At 40.2% G+C, this 15,509-nt stretch overlaps 1 protein-coding gene across 9 annotated transcripts in view; it reads left to right on the top strand.

Moving 5' to 3' along the window:
• FILIP1 (filamin A interacting protein 1) overlaps nt 1-15,509 on the top strand; it is a 101,340-nt gene that overhangs the window by 32,281 nt on the left and 53,550 nt on the right. For all 9 annotated transcript variants that reach the window (XM_063389489.1, XM_063389488.1, XM_063389486.1 and 6 more), the window contains one exon: nt 10,055-10,333. In XM_063389489.1, coding sequence (XP_063245559.1) covers nt 10,061-10,333 — 273 coding nt within the window. In that variant the 5' untranslated portion in view covers nt 10,055-10,060. The remainder of the gene's footprint in view (nt 1-10,054; nt 10,334-15,509) is intronic.

The raw sequence follows: 15,509 nt of genomic DNA, 5'->3' as shown, positions 1-15,509 counted from the left end.
TCGTAGTGGGCTTTAGCAGTGGTCACTGGAACTGCATGACTGAGGAGGACAGAGCCGAAGTCCTAACATAGCCTCAGAGAGCTCAGACTCCATTTCAAAGACGCTGCAGGTTATGGATGAAACCTAAACTTCTACCTAAGTCACAAGTGAAATACTTAAAGCTGAGAAGGATGAATTTATACCTATGCAGACAACTTTAACATGTCGTAGGCTTGTAAGACACACACTCCATTTGTTGGATCTGTTTTTAATATCTTTCCATGGCTCTGAACTGAAATTACTTTCTACGAAAAGCAGCTGAGAAAGTTTTTCTCTACTCTAGTGGAAAACAAAGAAAATTAAACCCTTTTAATGAAGTTAAGAAAGGTAGGGTGTTTGGCTAGTTGCAACAAGACAAACACAATTAACTTGTATTTTATCCCGGCTGGAACTGGATTTTAAGATGTTACAGACATTAAAGAATATGGCAACAGTAATTTAATAATGCTAATGCAAGACCAAGCCCATGCAGAAATATTTATTTGCTTCTTCCTTCTCCTTTCCTTTCTTACTCAAAGTAACTATGCTGTGTTTTCAGCTTAGTCTGAATTTTTGTTCTGAATTAAAAAGCCAGATGAAAATTTAAGCAGATTAACATTAAAAGGCTGTTAAAAAGCCCCATCAAAACCAGCTCAACCTGTACATGCAGGATAACTTTTAACTTCATTCTTTTCAAGTGAAGAAATTGTTGTCTGGGGGTTTTGAAACCATGACATTAGGAGAGGCATGAAAATATGGTTTCTAAAAATGAAAGCTATTAAAGGGGCTGAGTCCATTCTCAATGCCCAGGTGAGGTATCTGCAGGTTTTCATGCTGCTCCCCTTCAGCGTGAGACATTAGCATTATTTAAATAATTTAGGCTGACATTTATTTCTTTACTCTCTTTGCCACAAGTTCTGAAGTCAGTGGAAAGCCTGCAGGATTACTGGGAAATAACGACAGTCACTGGGCTGGCACTGCCAGGAATGAAGTAAGACTCTCCTTTCCTTTTACCTCTTTGCAAACAGCAATGCCAAGTGAAGGCCAGGGCTTTGGATAATGCAAGGGCCACTCTGGAGCCTCACAGTCCCAGGCTCCTTATCAGTGACAGGAAGCAGAAAAGCTCAAAGTTTGTGCCACCAAGCCCAGCAAACGCCAGGATAGACCTGGTGTGAAGTAGGGATGCTGTGTAACCTCTCTGTGCTTCAGCTTCCTTGTCTCTTCCTGACTCCTGCTGAACCTCTCTATCACCAAAATATCCCTTAGTAGCAACTTAAAAATGTGCCTCTAGAATAAGTACTAGAGTTCTGCGTGCCTTGACCTGACTTGAAAAATTCGGGTTTTTTTCTTTTTTCCCACCACCCACTGCTTATTTTCTCTCTTCAGACTGTGTATTTATGGTGAGTTGCACTTTCCCTTAGCACGGCTGATTAGTTTTCCATTTCCTTTGTTTGTAAAGGCTGTGGAAAGGAAAGGTTATAAATTAAACCGTGACAGGGCATGAGCACAGATACTGGAAGGTGAATGTCTGTACTCATGCTAAACTCTCGGAGTGGTCCTTGGCACACTTAACACCCTCCTGACCCATTTGAGAGCATGTTTGAGGAATCAGCATGGGCTCGAGCAATTCCCAGTGGGCAGTGTGGATGCAGCCAACATGTTATGGATGCTAAGAGGGCTTAAGAGCCTGAAGTATTTTCCAGGACAGCTGGCCTCACAGAGGAGTCCTGGGCATGGTTAATCTCCAGTATACATGTAGCCAGAGAATTCTCTTTTTTTTTTCCCCAGCGGGAAAAATATTATTGTAAAACCTCCAAAATGGATAGTGAAACCCAAGGGCAGGTTTAGTATCAGAGACTATTTTTAACTCCTTGTTTTGAAACCAATTAAACGTCACAGGGAAGGAACCTTTTGGGAGGTGGAAGGCAGCCCAGTCTAATGGAGGGGGTTAAATTCATGTCTCACCAGATGACAAGGCGTTCATGTGCAAGCTGGTACTCTGTGTCTATCAACAACTGAAACTTCCTACAAAGGAGTCACTGACAGAGACTTGGAACTTGCTCCCTGCTTTGGTTGACAGTTGAAATTTGAGATGCTGCAGATGGCTTTTTTTTACACTGTTGTCTCTTGGAGACTATATTTGTAGAAAATACTGGTCCTCTGTCTAAGTCTTTTTTCCCTTTGCTGTAAAATATGTAAGGGTATCTACATTGTGATTGTTTTTTGTATTTTTTTAAAATGGAAGATAAACTAATCACATGTAAAATGTAGCTATAATTTACTGGTTTCAGCAAAATCAGAGCTATGGAAATTATGGCTACTGAAAAGAAGACAGATTCAAAATTCACACTGGGTCAGAAAGAGACAGTAACATGTTTACCTCTACCCAAAGCTTAGAGTTTGCTTTTGGGACATTAATATTTTTGTCTCATCTCATACTTGATAAAAATATAAATTAATTTTAAAATAAAAAGTAAATTTCAACTGAAAAGCTGAAACTTATTTTGGAGAAAGCTAAGGGCTTTCCTAACTGTGTTTGCTATTTGCCCCGTGATTCATTCCCAGATTAAAGCAGGCTTGCAAGGCCCATGGAATGACTTTAGTTTCCATGCTGTATTCCCTCAATGATAGATCATTTTTAGGTATTTTGGTTGGTCATAGTATGGAAACAAACAAGGCAAGACCTGTGATGATTTTCAACCTGCTCCTGTGTACTGCTGCTTTCGGCAGTTTTCTACTATCTTGTGGTGCATTGTTATAGGAGCAGTGGCTTTTAGAAACTACTTACCAGAGATACTAGAGTGTTGTTCCTATGTCCACGGTGTATTTCACCTTGTGGGTTTTCAGCTTGGTTCTATGCTGCCAACAAAAGGAAATGGCCAGTGCTTACCTAACACCAGAGAGTTCCCAACTGCAGGAGTGAAAAATCTTTGGTAGGCCAGCTAATCTGCATCACCTCTCTTACCATTTTCCAGGCACGTTCTGCCCGTCAGGTGATAAAACAAATGCCTAGAAGGTTTGGACTGGAACTAATGGTGACACTGCTAGTGTTGTATTCGTGTGCAGTTCAGAGTTTGATTTGAAATGGGTGAACAAAAAGAGCAGAAAGCTGTAAATCAATACATGAGGAATCATGGTAGAGGACAGTGCTCAGTCCAGCGCTGTGTCTCAAGACAGGCTTCATCAGCTGGGTTCAAGGCCCCAGAAAGCAGCAGCATTACTTTCCTCCACAGATTTGTTTTCCTTCAAAGCAGAGGTATTCCTGGGCACAGGACATCCCAGTGGGCTGGGAAGAGGGATGATTCGTCCATGTCTCCCAGCTTAGCTGAAATGGGCTAGAAAAGCTGCACTGCAGGCAGTTGGCACTGCTGCCACCCTCCTTGCTTCTGGCTAGTCCCTTTCAGCCACACAGCCACTCCAGAGAATAAATGTCTCAGCCCTCATCAGACCTAGTGGCATGTTTGTCTAGTGGTGTCAGCTACTTGAACTGTCTCCTCCGTGACTCCTGTTTGTACTTTCTGGCAGCTGGGAAGTACAGTAATCAAAACATGGGCAGGGTGATACATAAAAGTTTATTTTTTTGACTCAATGATGATCTAATAGCTTATCATTCCTCAGGCCTCATGCATCCAAGATGTTTTTCCAGATGAAGCCTGGGAAACATGAATCTTTGTGAAACAAGTCTATGTTACTCCTTAGTTGGTCAGCATGCATTACTCACATAAAAGTATTCCAGATGAAACCACAAGTTTTCCTGAAAATGACAAAATTAATGGAATTATACCAGCATAAACTCAGTTCCTTGCAAATCTATGCCATAATTTAGCTAGAGAAGAGTTTACCTTGGAATTAAGAAAATGGAGTTAAAGTGGTATAAATCTGCCTTAGTGATGACTGTGTTTCCTCTTTTAATTTTGTGAAATCCTTTTCTGCTTTCATGCAGATTGTACTTATTTAGAAGGACACCTGGATATGGAATTTTCAGAAATCTATTTTCTTCCTGAGAGTACATTTATGTTTATTCCTCTTTTTTTTTCCTTCAAACAAAGGAATTATTGTTGATATAGTCTTGGTGAACCTAATCCATGTGTTACTATACGCCACTGTCCCAATAATCAATTGTAAAAGCAAAAAAAACCAAGTCTTTGATAAAGCAAAATGCTTTGCTGATTCTCATGCTGTACCTCAGCAAGTATGTCTACTATAACTGCTGCTTTTCTGCACTACTTGCAAATAGCAAACCCCACGATGGCAGCAGTGTCAACAGGATGAAACAAATATTTATTCTTCAGTGCATGAGGCTCAGCACTGGGGTGCTGCTCCTCCTAACACCTGTATGACAGACACTTTTCCAGGGCAGCAGGCAGACCAGGTGAAAGGATGAAAGCAGCAGTGGTTTACACAGCTAGACTGGCCACAGGTCCTCTCCTAGTCTGTACAGGAATTAAAGCCCTGTGGTTTGGTTATTCAAGCTGTTCACTGAGTAGAGAATTGTCCTGATTCAAAGAGTATCCATAGCTCCGTGCCAAGAGTCCAGCAAGAAGGGCAAGCAGCAAACATGTGCTCCCACAAAAGCACATTGGCAAAGTATAACACTGCCAAAAGGAACAAAGACCTTTTCTTGTTTGCTCAAATCATGATGCATATGAGGACAAGAAACTGGGGTTAGCAGAATGGATTAGTACTTTAGGCTTGAAAATTTAGAAATTCAGAAAACTCCAGGATTACTAAGGTCAGATATTTTTTCTTCATTGTATTAGTCTTCATTGTTCTTAATTGTATTAGTCATTAGGTTTATTGCTCTCCTCTGACCATCATGACTGAAACAAACACAAGAGTCATCTGCAAAAGCAAAACCAAGAATGAGGTCTGCATTCTCTTGGCCTAATTCATTCACAATCCAGAGTCTGAAACAATCCAGAGTCAGATACAGAGTCTGTCACATCCTGAGTCTGCTTCCTGCAGCAATAGAGTCCAACTGCACAGCATTGCTCTTTCAGTGCAGCCACAGCTCCTACCTGGTCCTATCACAACCTCTTGGGAATGTGATTCCTTTTAGTTTCTTCAGGTCAGATAAAATAGTGATAATGAACATCTGCAGAGTTCAGGAAAATTACCTGGAAAAACCCATATGAAAACTAATAACTTTTATCAACCTCTGTGGTGGTATGAACAGTTATATTAATTGACACGATTGTCCTGTGAAAGTCACACCACTGAAGCCATGTAAACTTAGTTGTGGCTATCCAGATCCCTTGGAGCTAAAGCCATCCCTTCCCATCTGGGGTGGTCCTTTATGAGGGATTCTAAGCCAACAAGATCAATTTGATGCCCCTATCCTCCTTTCCTTCTGACATTTGAGAAAGTCCCTTCCCTTCCCTTCCCTTCCCTTCCCTTCCCTTCCCTTCCCTTCCCTTCCCTTCCCTTCCCTTCCCTTCCCTTCCCTTCCCTTCCCTTCCCTTCCCTTCCCTTCCCTTCCCTTCCCTTCCCTTCCCTTCCCTTCCCTTCCCTTCCCTTCCCTTCCCTTCCCTTCCCTTCCCTTCCCTTCCCTTCCCTTCCCTTCCCTTCCCTTCCCTTCCCTTCCCTTCCCTTCCCTTCCCTTCCCTTCCCTTCCCTTCCCTTCCCTTCCCTTCCCTTCCCTTCCCTTCCCTTCCCTTCCCTTCCCTTCCCTTCCCTTCCCTTCCCTTCCCTTCCCTTCCCTTCCCTTCCCTTCCCTTCCCTTCCCTTCCCTTCCCTTCCCTTCCCTTCCCTTCCCTTCCCTTCCCTTCCCTTCCCTTCCCTTCCCTTCCCTTCCCTTCCCTTCCCTTCCCTTCCCTTCCCTTCCCTCTTGTCTTTTCTCTTGTCTTTGATGTTTTTTTGATTGGTACCTACTACTTTCAGATACAGACTGAAACTAATTAAAATTTTTTCTAGCTCTCCCCATAATTTGTGGGGTGTTTCAGATCTGATGGAGGTTTTATATTATTTTGTCTTCAGTTTGAGTATATTTAAATTATTTTTCACTCCTAGTGACTTGTAATCACCAGGTAGAAATTTGTCTTGCTCAGTTCTTCAGAGTTCTCTGCAATCAACCCTGTGTACCAGGCACTTCTGCACATCACTTTGCTCCACTCCAAATTCCTGCACAGCAGAGCCCCTGAAAGATACAGTTCCAAAAGCCACAGCAGAGAAACAAATTCCGGTTTTGGTTCACTAACCCAATTGCACTGTCCCTACAATAATACTTTGTTAGCCTGTCAGAAACCCAGCACTTTCATGTCATATTCTAATCAGTTAGATCTGCAGCTGAGATCCAGACTACAAATTTATTGCCAATGGCAACAACCATATCATGGCTTTAAATCAACTTGTGTTGTGTGTGTATTATAACATTATTATTATTATTTAATGGAGCCAAAATCATCATGTCCAATTAGCAAGAGGGGCTACACATTAAGTTCAAAGAACCCCTTTGCATTATCTGATTCTAACAGCACTAGTAACAGAGCCAATCCAACCTGCCATTTCAAGAGCTTTAGGAGAACAAATTGCCATCAGCAGAGGAAAGACTTGGAATAGCAAGCAGCCTGTCCTCTCCTGACATCCTACTCAGCAAATTCCTCACAGATTTCCTCCTGATGTCAGTAAAACTAACATAAAGGTTATTTCATAAAATCTTGTGTGGATTCTAACTTGTGAAAACTGAAGGATCCATGCCCAGAACAACAATACAGTCTCAAGTAAATAATTATATCATTTGTCCTTTGTGCATAAAGCTTAACAAATGACTGAACCAGAGGAGGGACTGAAGAGTTCCCATGCTGAGTACCAATGCTATGAGCATATACTGAGATGGGTAGCCAATAAATGTCAAAACCAAGGTGACTGATCACATAAAGTCTTCTTGTTTGACTGGAAACTGTTAGGAAAGGTTTCCAGTTTAATATGGAATATGATAAGGTATGGGAAAAAAAGAGTTAAATGCTAAAGTTGTTATAAACCATACCAGCTATTTCTTCAGGGAACACAATCCCTTCAGCAGATCAGGAATGCTGCGAGATATGGAGATGTGATCAGGACTGACAGCAGGAGGTCATTTGTCACCAGCATTAGACTGGCAGTGTCCCCAGAATCAGTTTTGGAACCCTGGTGAAACAACAGATAAGCTAAGTTTTGGGATTTGGATATTTGCATACTGAAATAATGTTATGCAAATACTCAGAATATTTTCTTTATCGTGATGCCATCAGAAATGCAGACGGATATGCAAAATGATAATTCTGAGCACTCCTTTCCAGCACACAGTATTTCAGCCAACATCACTGGTATGTTCTGGCTACTTCACGCTGCTCTAATTAGAACTCAGTCATCCTTACAGCTGCTTTATATTCCTAGAGCACTGCACAACAGCTGGATCATGCCATTGATTTTGGCCCTTAAACTCCTTGGAAATTACTATGTGAATATCAAAACCTTGGCCCTTTCAGTCACCATTTAAGCTTCTGTCACCTGCATCTCTGGCTTCAGCACATGGCACCTTTGCATTTGGGTAACATGTTGAAAATGTATCAACATCATAAGGGAAGACAAAGTGTTAGCCTTTCTCTGATTTTGGCAGGCTTTCACACCAAGGAAGGCTGTTAGGAGCAGTGTCCCCGAGTGTGGCAGACAGTCTGCCACACTTACTGTCAGGTAAGGCTTGCTGCAAAATAAATCTACAAGTTTAAAAGATATTTGGAAAGAGGCCAAGTTCGATCTCCTTTAACAGCAATCATATGCTAATTAGCCAGATGATATGAAACACCGGGTCAATTGGTTAAGCCTCTCTGTTGCCATTTTAATGAATTTTGAAAAAACATAATTTTGCATTTGTCCTTTGTGGGCCTCTATTGATTTACACTGAGCATGAGCACACTAGAAACAGGCATTCCTGATTTCTCAGTGAACAGGTTGATAAGTCTATAGTCAACTGCTGAGTCTTTACATGGCTACATGAATTGTCAGCTCCCACAAGGACAGGTGGACCAAAGTGGCTGTCTTGATGTGTCTATGTTGTCTATGATGTGACTGGGTGACACCACCTTTCATGAGGACTAACATACTCAGCTAAGTGCATCTGGTTGATTATGCAATGTTTCAGGTTGATGCAGTGACTCAACCAGCCATAAGTTAAATTTAACATTAATTGTACACCTTCAGGTCTGTAAGTTGAGTCATCTTACTACAGAGAAATCCCTAACATGGCATGTTATGAAGCAGAATACACTGTAATATAATAATCTATTTTCCACTGAAAAACATACAAGACAGTCTTCAAATATTTGTTCTTAAAACATGTAGGATGTCCTGGAGCCATGAAGCTATTCACTGTAAGCCATAAAAAATAGGTTTGATTTAGAGATGAAAGTGGCTGGAGGCTGTGGCCCACAGGGACTCAGAAGGAAACACTTAGAAAATTGAGAGAGATTGAATCCCAAGTGCTCTCTCCTGAGAGGAAGCGTGGTTGGAAAGTTTCAAACCCATTAAAGTTAAACAAATTGAAAAGCCCTATCTGAGAGGAAACATAGTAGTATGTTTATTTTTCCATTATAAATCTGAAACCTAAAAGATTTCCTGAGGTTCTCAGGTATTGTTCATGCTTATAATGGAGATCTGTTTTTAGAAAGTGTAATTCATGTATTTAATTCAAACTGTTTGATGAAAAACACCCTGCACAAGCATTCAGGAAGCTAAAGGCCATTGTATACCTGTATCACATATTGTTTGGATAAGAGCAGACCTACAATGCAAGGAATCTCTTTGTGAAACTAGCTCCAAAATATAGAGTCCAATTCTCTCCCTATTTATGCTGCTGGATGAATTCCACTGAATTAGTGAAGACATGAGTAACCAGTCATAATAGAAAGACAATCTTCATGCTGAGTGTGAAACTACAAAACTGCAAGGCTAATTGTGACAAGAGACTTATAGTGCTGGCCTGAGTCAAGCATGTAGGCAAGCCACTGCAGACCCAGTGTAATTTAGCAAAGCTGATTAGTCAATGTATTTTAGGTTTTGCTCCATCACTACTGCTGCTGCTCTGAACTCCTTATCAGGAGAGCGTGTGATGTTATTGATGTTGAAAAGCATTTGCTTGACTAATGAACAAACGGCAGACTAACACCAGAGATTAATTTAAATGAGAGGAAATACTTGGAAGCAGTAGAATATTTTCCATTAGATTTATTGCTGTAAAAATTTAGCAATACAGTAGGTCAAGTGACAGAGCTGAGGAACTTTTGCTGTTGTAGTCTAAGACTCAGTGTAGGTGCTTAAGAACACAGAAAAGTGAGCATTGAAAAACCATGGCCTGACATTTTGGAGAAACCCTGAATCTTCTGGAAGGAATATGTTGATCTTGCCCTTCTACCTGTTAGTAATTTCATACCCTTTGTGCTCATTTTTCAGACTTCTTTTCTAGTTTCCTTATTGGAACTTAATGTCTAATAATCCTATGCATTATTTGCCACCTGGTTTACTCTGCATCCCCCATTTTTCTTGGTTACCTGCAATAAAATCATTGTTTATTTCAGAGAAACAGCAGACGGACATTTGTCAGGAATTGGCACTCCACTCTCATAAAGAATTTATGCTCTCTGCAATATGCTTTTCAAAAATTTAATCGCATTTCTGTTTCTCAAGTAAGGCACATGTTAAAATAAGATCTATTTGACAACCTGCTTTGCTTTGTAGTGTTGAATTGTGAATGATCAAAATGTAACCTGAAGAAAAGGAAACACTGGAACATGTTATCTCACATCACTTTTAAGTTCCATACATTTAAACTCATATCAGCATTTGGCTTGCTGAAAAAGATGGCTAACCTTACCTCAGGACTTGTTTTCTGCCACACACAGAGTTGTTTAAATGGCTTTCTACCACAGTCTCTTGAGCATGACAGTATTCTTCAGTTTTTAGAAGATTGTTGTTCTTACCAAAGGCAATATTTCCACGATGGCTTTCTTTTTTTGTAAGCAATTTTGTTTATAAATGCATCTGTGTGTTTGTTTCTTTCTAGGCAGGGATGAGATCCCGAAACCAAGGTGGAGAAAGCTCGTCTAATGGGCACTTCTCCAGTTCCAAGCCTGTCATCAGCCATGCAGAGAATGAAAAACTTCAGGAGGATGCCAAGAAAAAGAACAAACCTCATCGGAAGGAAGATGAGGTCATGGTTTCAGCAACTGTCAAACGGCACTCAAAGTCACCTGGTCCTAGTGAGCGAAAGAACAAGAAGTCCATAGAGCTTTCTAAAGAAGACTTGATAAAACTACTCAGTATAATGGAAGGAGAATTGCAGGTAAATGAAACATCTTCTAAACCATGTTTTCTATGGACCTATCTATTTTTAGGTTTTCCAAAGAGCACAGGGCTTAAGTAACAGCAACGTGCATATTTAAAGCAAAGGACTACAAGGAGAGAGCAGTGGTAGTCGGTGTTTAACAGCCATAGTTTTAAGTGATACTTTATTTACCACTGCAGCTACCAAAGCCAAATAAATTATAAACACCTCTCAAAGAAACATCTGACAAACAAACGTGGATCTGCAGGTGAGGCTGAAAACAACCACAGGGGAATCAGTGGTGGGTGGGAAGAAGGGAGGGGGGAAGACAAGTAAATATAGGGAATGTAATTACAATTACCATTGAAAATATTCAAGAGGCAAATATACAAGTCAGGAATACTGAAAATGGATTGAGGATGTCCCTTGCAAATTCCACATACTTACATGTTACTGAGGGCTCAGCCAAAGCTCTGCCTGTCCTGTCTGATTTCTGGAGTCTGGTGCTTTGCACATTCCTTGCCTTTCAAAGATCCATTAGTTTTATTTCTTGGAGTAGTGCTTGCTTGCTTGAAAGCTTTCTCAGTTGTCCTGGTTTGCGTGTTGATTCATCCCAGTAGTAAGTCCTTGATGGCAGTCAGCCTGATTTTGCGCTTAACTTGTCCCCAAATGTCCGTCCAGTTTTGAGGTTCTCTTTAATGTTAATAAATCACTGAACTCTCTGCAGTGTGAGTCTTCAGAGAGTTTGAGTTGAAATGTGGTATTTCAAAAAATCAGTATGAAGACTCTTTTGAGATAGGACTGCTTGTCAAATTCATACGTTCTTTTGGTTGTACTTTAGAGACCTTTTTCACCGAACCTATGGACAAGCAGAAAAAAGCCACCCAACCAGTGTGAAAACATTTTGTCTTAATCCCTTTATTCCAATTAACCACTACTATTTAGCTTTTCATAGAAAGCATTTTTTCCCCTGAAGCCCACATTCATAACATTATTACTTTAATGTTAAACTTGTTACCATCTTAACTGATTACAAGAAGCAATTGTTCTGTTAATTTCTTTGGTACATGAGTCACCATTACCACAACTCTGAGATTCCATCTCACTAAGTATCATTAAACATCACGTTTTCTGACATAATCACCTCTAGTTTGTCAGAAACTACTCTCAAGTTACAAGAATTATGCATTCAAAATAAACAAATTTATCAAAGACAGAGAATGGTCATTTTACAATGAAAAACTGCAGGGAAAAAAAGGAAAAAATCTGTTGAATGCAATTTTGCAGAGGTAAAAAGAAATTATCATTATGTAAAAGTAACAATTTTTATTGTGCTTCATTTTACTTTATTCAAGAACTTGTATATATAGTTTCCTTAGAGATGGAGCTAGCGTGCAGCTTCTGTGGTGAACAGAGCCAAACCTCAGTGGAAATGTATCATACTCATGTTGTTCAGAAAGATTTACCCTGAAGTCACCTTTGTGGTCTGGAAAGGGGAGGTGAAGAAAGTCAGTAATGTTTCCTGTGTGGCAATAAATGTGGTCTTTATTGTTTGAGTAATTCTCCTCTTCTTCACCATAGTCTTTTTCTTTGTGGGGTAGTTACACAACCTTTGAAGGACTGCCCAGGTTCTCATTACCCCTAAGGGGATGATGGGAATAGATCCTGGGCAATACTTTTGGGGGTTTTCATACTTACAGACCCCAAAGAGATGTTAGGCAGTGCTGAAGATTCCTGGCATGACAAGAGGGTATGGGGACAACCACACTGCTAGCCGTAGAGTGCATCTGTTCCTCTGCTCCTTGCAGACAGGCAGGAAAGAGAGTCATTCTTTTTAATCCACAGAGGTTTTTAATTTCATGTCAAACCCCTCATTTTAGTTATTTCCCTGGTACCTGTGTTGACCCATCTCTGAAGTGGGCAAGCTACAGCACTTTGGCTTGAGATGAGAGCCTGGCTTTAACACTACAAATGAAGATGAGCCAAGGAAGACTCCAGCCAAAGTAAATACTCTGGTATTACCTCCTGGCTGTCACAGTGACCTAATGCACTGAGTCATTTCATGGCTTTTTATTTTCAGATCTGTTCAGACATCTCTGGTGGCTGGCTGGCAGTTTGGTGGACTGACAAATCACACTACAGATTTACTTTGAAGTTTACTTTTGCCATTTCAATGGCAAAGCAAACATTATCTAGGCATATGTGAGAAGATTTTGTTTTGAGCATAACATCAGGATGTACCTGTAGGGAGATGCATTATTTTCTGAATAAAAGAATGGGATAAAATACCATGATTGTTTACTCAGCCATGAGCAGGGGGCATCTTATGCCCGTTTCACCAGGGTGACACTGCCATGGAACCCTCAAACAGTGAGCTAAGCCATGGGAGGTAATCTGGTCATGACAACTGTGGGGTTAGCAGGATAAACTGGTAATGTATTCATATGCATCATGTGCTTAGTTCACTACTCACATCATCTGACAAAACAGACCCACACCACATTGATCCTCGTATCAATATTGAGCACTTACTTCATGACTTGTCACCCCAGTTCTTCATTTTGAAGCCAAACATGCCAGAAAACCATGGAGAGATGCTCTGGCAATGATGTCTATGTCCTCATTTTTATCTTGATTGGTTTTTAAAATTTTAATACTCTCAGGTAGTTTGTGCTTTAGCTTATAGAACCAAGCCAGACTCAGCTCTGCCTGTCTTCATGTTTCCCAGCTGGACCCTGTGCATTTATTGAATATAGAGAAGGAAAGCTTTTCATAAACATCTGAGGTCACCGTAGCATTTGCTTTATTTTGTAAGAAAACAAAAGGGAAGAAAAAGTTTACAGAAGCTGTGGTGATGAGAATGTGTCCCAATATACATGGCAGGAGAGCTCGTAAGTAGAGCCTCTCTGAAGGAGAGTGGGAAGCAAATGAACTGATGACAGGGATTTATTTTAATGGCCCTATAGCTCAGTAGAGTGCATGTTCTCTTGTGAGATCTAGCTGCTCATATAAAAAAAGTAGTGATTACATGGTCTTTAAACCCATATTGAACATATAGTGGCAAAAAAATCCATGAAGGATTGCTTCCTATACCTGGAAAAAAAATCTTATTTTTAAATACTGTAAAGCTGATTTGAAAAGAAAACTTCAAATACCAGTAGAATAAATTAGACCATGAAGACATGGCATTAATTTGCCTGGTTGTTACATGTCAAACCCATGTGAATATTATTAATTACAGAGCAAGACAGGCAGTGTGGATGTTTACAATGATGATATAATACTATCTGTGGCTCACAGATTTTTGTCCAATGGCCTATGTATTTGTCCTGGCAGCAATATATTCCCTTTTTGTATGGTTTCTGAGTAGCAGCCATTAATCTTCAGCAATACCAACACTGATTTTCAACATTTCCTGATTGGGGGCCCAAAAGGAAATGAGGAGCAGTATTCCTACATGTTTACGACTCACTCTTTTATTGCATGTTTGGGGAAAAAACCCACAATAATTAAATACATATTTATAAAGACAGCATCCCACTACAAATCATTAGGTTTTTCAAGAAAATAATTTTTTATCCAGATTCTGTGCCTATTGCTGGAGGATAATTTAAGCTTGAGAGAGAGTTTCCTGTATTTCACCCCAATTTTAAAAGGAGCAACTTTTCCACTTGAGGCCTTTATTATAGTCCATGTTTTACTGTGTTTCTCCAGTGCCAACATGGCTTTCCTCCCCTGCAGCTCAGCCCCCCATTCCTGTTGAGGTCCCTTGCATGCCTTAGGGCTGAGGGAAATGTTTCCTGAGAGCCTGGCACTGTTGAGGAGCAGAGCTCCTGAAAGCCATGCAGCCATGAGATTTAAAGGAAATATGTGTTAAGCTGTGAGCTGCACATTTCCTCTGTTGCAGACCTGAGGGTGTAGATGGGCAATATGTGAAATGTGATGTCTTGAGGACCAGTATGTGTAATATACAAGTGATATATAAATTAATTACAAAACACAATTTCTCCATGTCCTCAGACTTCCAAATGCCCTAATGTAATACTGGATTTGGTTTGATATTTGAAGGGAAACACTGTGTAGCAGATATTCAGAGGTAAACCTATTTATATAGAATCCCTTGTTCAAAGGGAGAGACCAAATCACTCTGCTGTCAAAGAAGTCCCTTCCTTGTAAGTATTTATTCAAGACTGCATTTAATGGTTAATTTGAGTGCTTACAGGGGGTGCCAGAGCAAAGGCTGTTTGCTGGTGGCTGAAACAAGACAGTTGTGAGGGAAGGAGCTCTCTCATCCAACAGAGACAAGAGGAGCTCACCTTCAGGTGGGCTGTGAGACTTTCTTCTCAACCTGGGTGGATCAGGGAAAGGTTAGCAGAGGACTCTGTGTTTTGTTCTCTCTGGTGGGATCCTTATGAAACACTTAGAGATCAGTGGCTGCACATCCTGCCACGAGATAAACCCTTTCTCTTAACAAAGTCAATTAACTCACATTGGTATAGGTGATAAAATACCATTGCATTTTAACATTTTAAAAGGTATTTTAGTATTTGTCTGTCTTTCTAGCAGAAAACTATGCTTTGTAAATGTAAAGGTTTCCATCTTTCTGTTTTCTACTTTCTTTCCCCTTTTGTAGGGCGACATATTATACAATACATTTTATTCTATAATCACTCTGTTCTGTTTTTTTATCCTGAGATCTAAATTTCCCTATTCACTTTTCTTCCATTCTTTATTTCTCTAGTTATGACCTTTTTTCTTACTCTACCTTTTTGTCACTTCCCAACTCAGGCTTTCCTCATCCTTATACAGCAGATGCATTGACTGACCTGAGAATTCTGGAGATAAAATTATGGAAGATCTACTGTATACCAAATCCCAGCATCTAATTTTTTAGGCAAATGCTCCATTTAACCTTTGTTGTTGATGTTTTTCTCTCTGTCTCTTTCTCCTCTTGCTGCAGTGTGTAAACTTGCATGTAGTGCCTCAAATTGCTTCTGTATTGACTTTTCCAAGATATTGTAACAACATTGGGAGAGGCACCTAGTTGTTGTTCAGTTAAAAACGCTGTGAAAACTTCTTTATTTTTCTTCAGTGTCTTTTTTTAATACTCTTGCATTAATATTAATAAATACGGATCTGCCTGAAAGCTCAAGCGAGGAATATGGGATGGATAGGTGGGTAGAAACCAGATGTG

Source organism: Prinia subflava, chromosome 2, assembly GCF_021018805.1.
Source record: "Prinia subflava isolate CZ2003 ecotype Zambia chromosome 2, Cam_Psub_1.2, whole genome shotgun sequence".
In the NCBI taxonomy this organism is placed as follows: domain Eukaryota; kingdom Metazoa; phylum Chordata; class Aves; order Passeriformes; family Cisticolidae; genus Prinia; species Prinia subflava.
The sequence above is the reverse complement of the archived record's forward strand: the minus strand, read 5'-3'. Positions and strand labels throughout refer to the sequence as shown.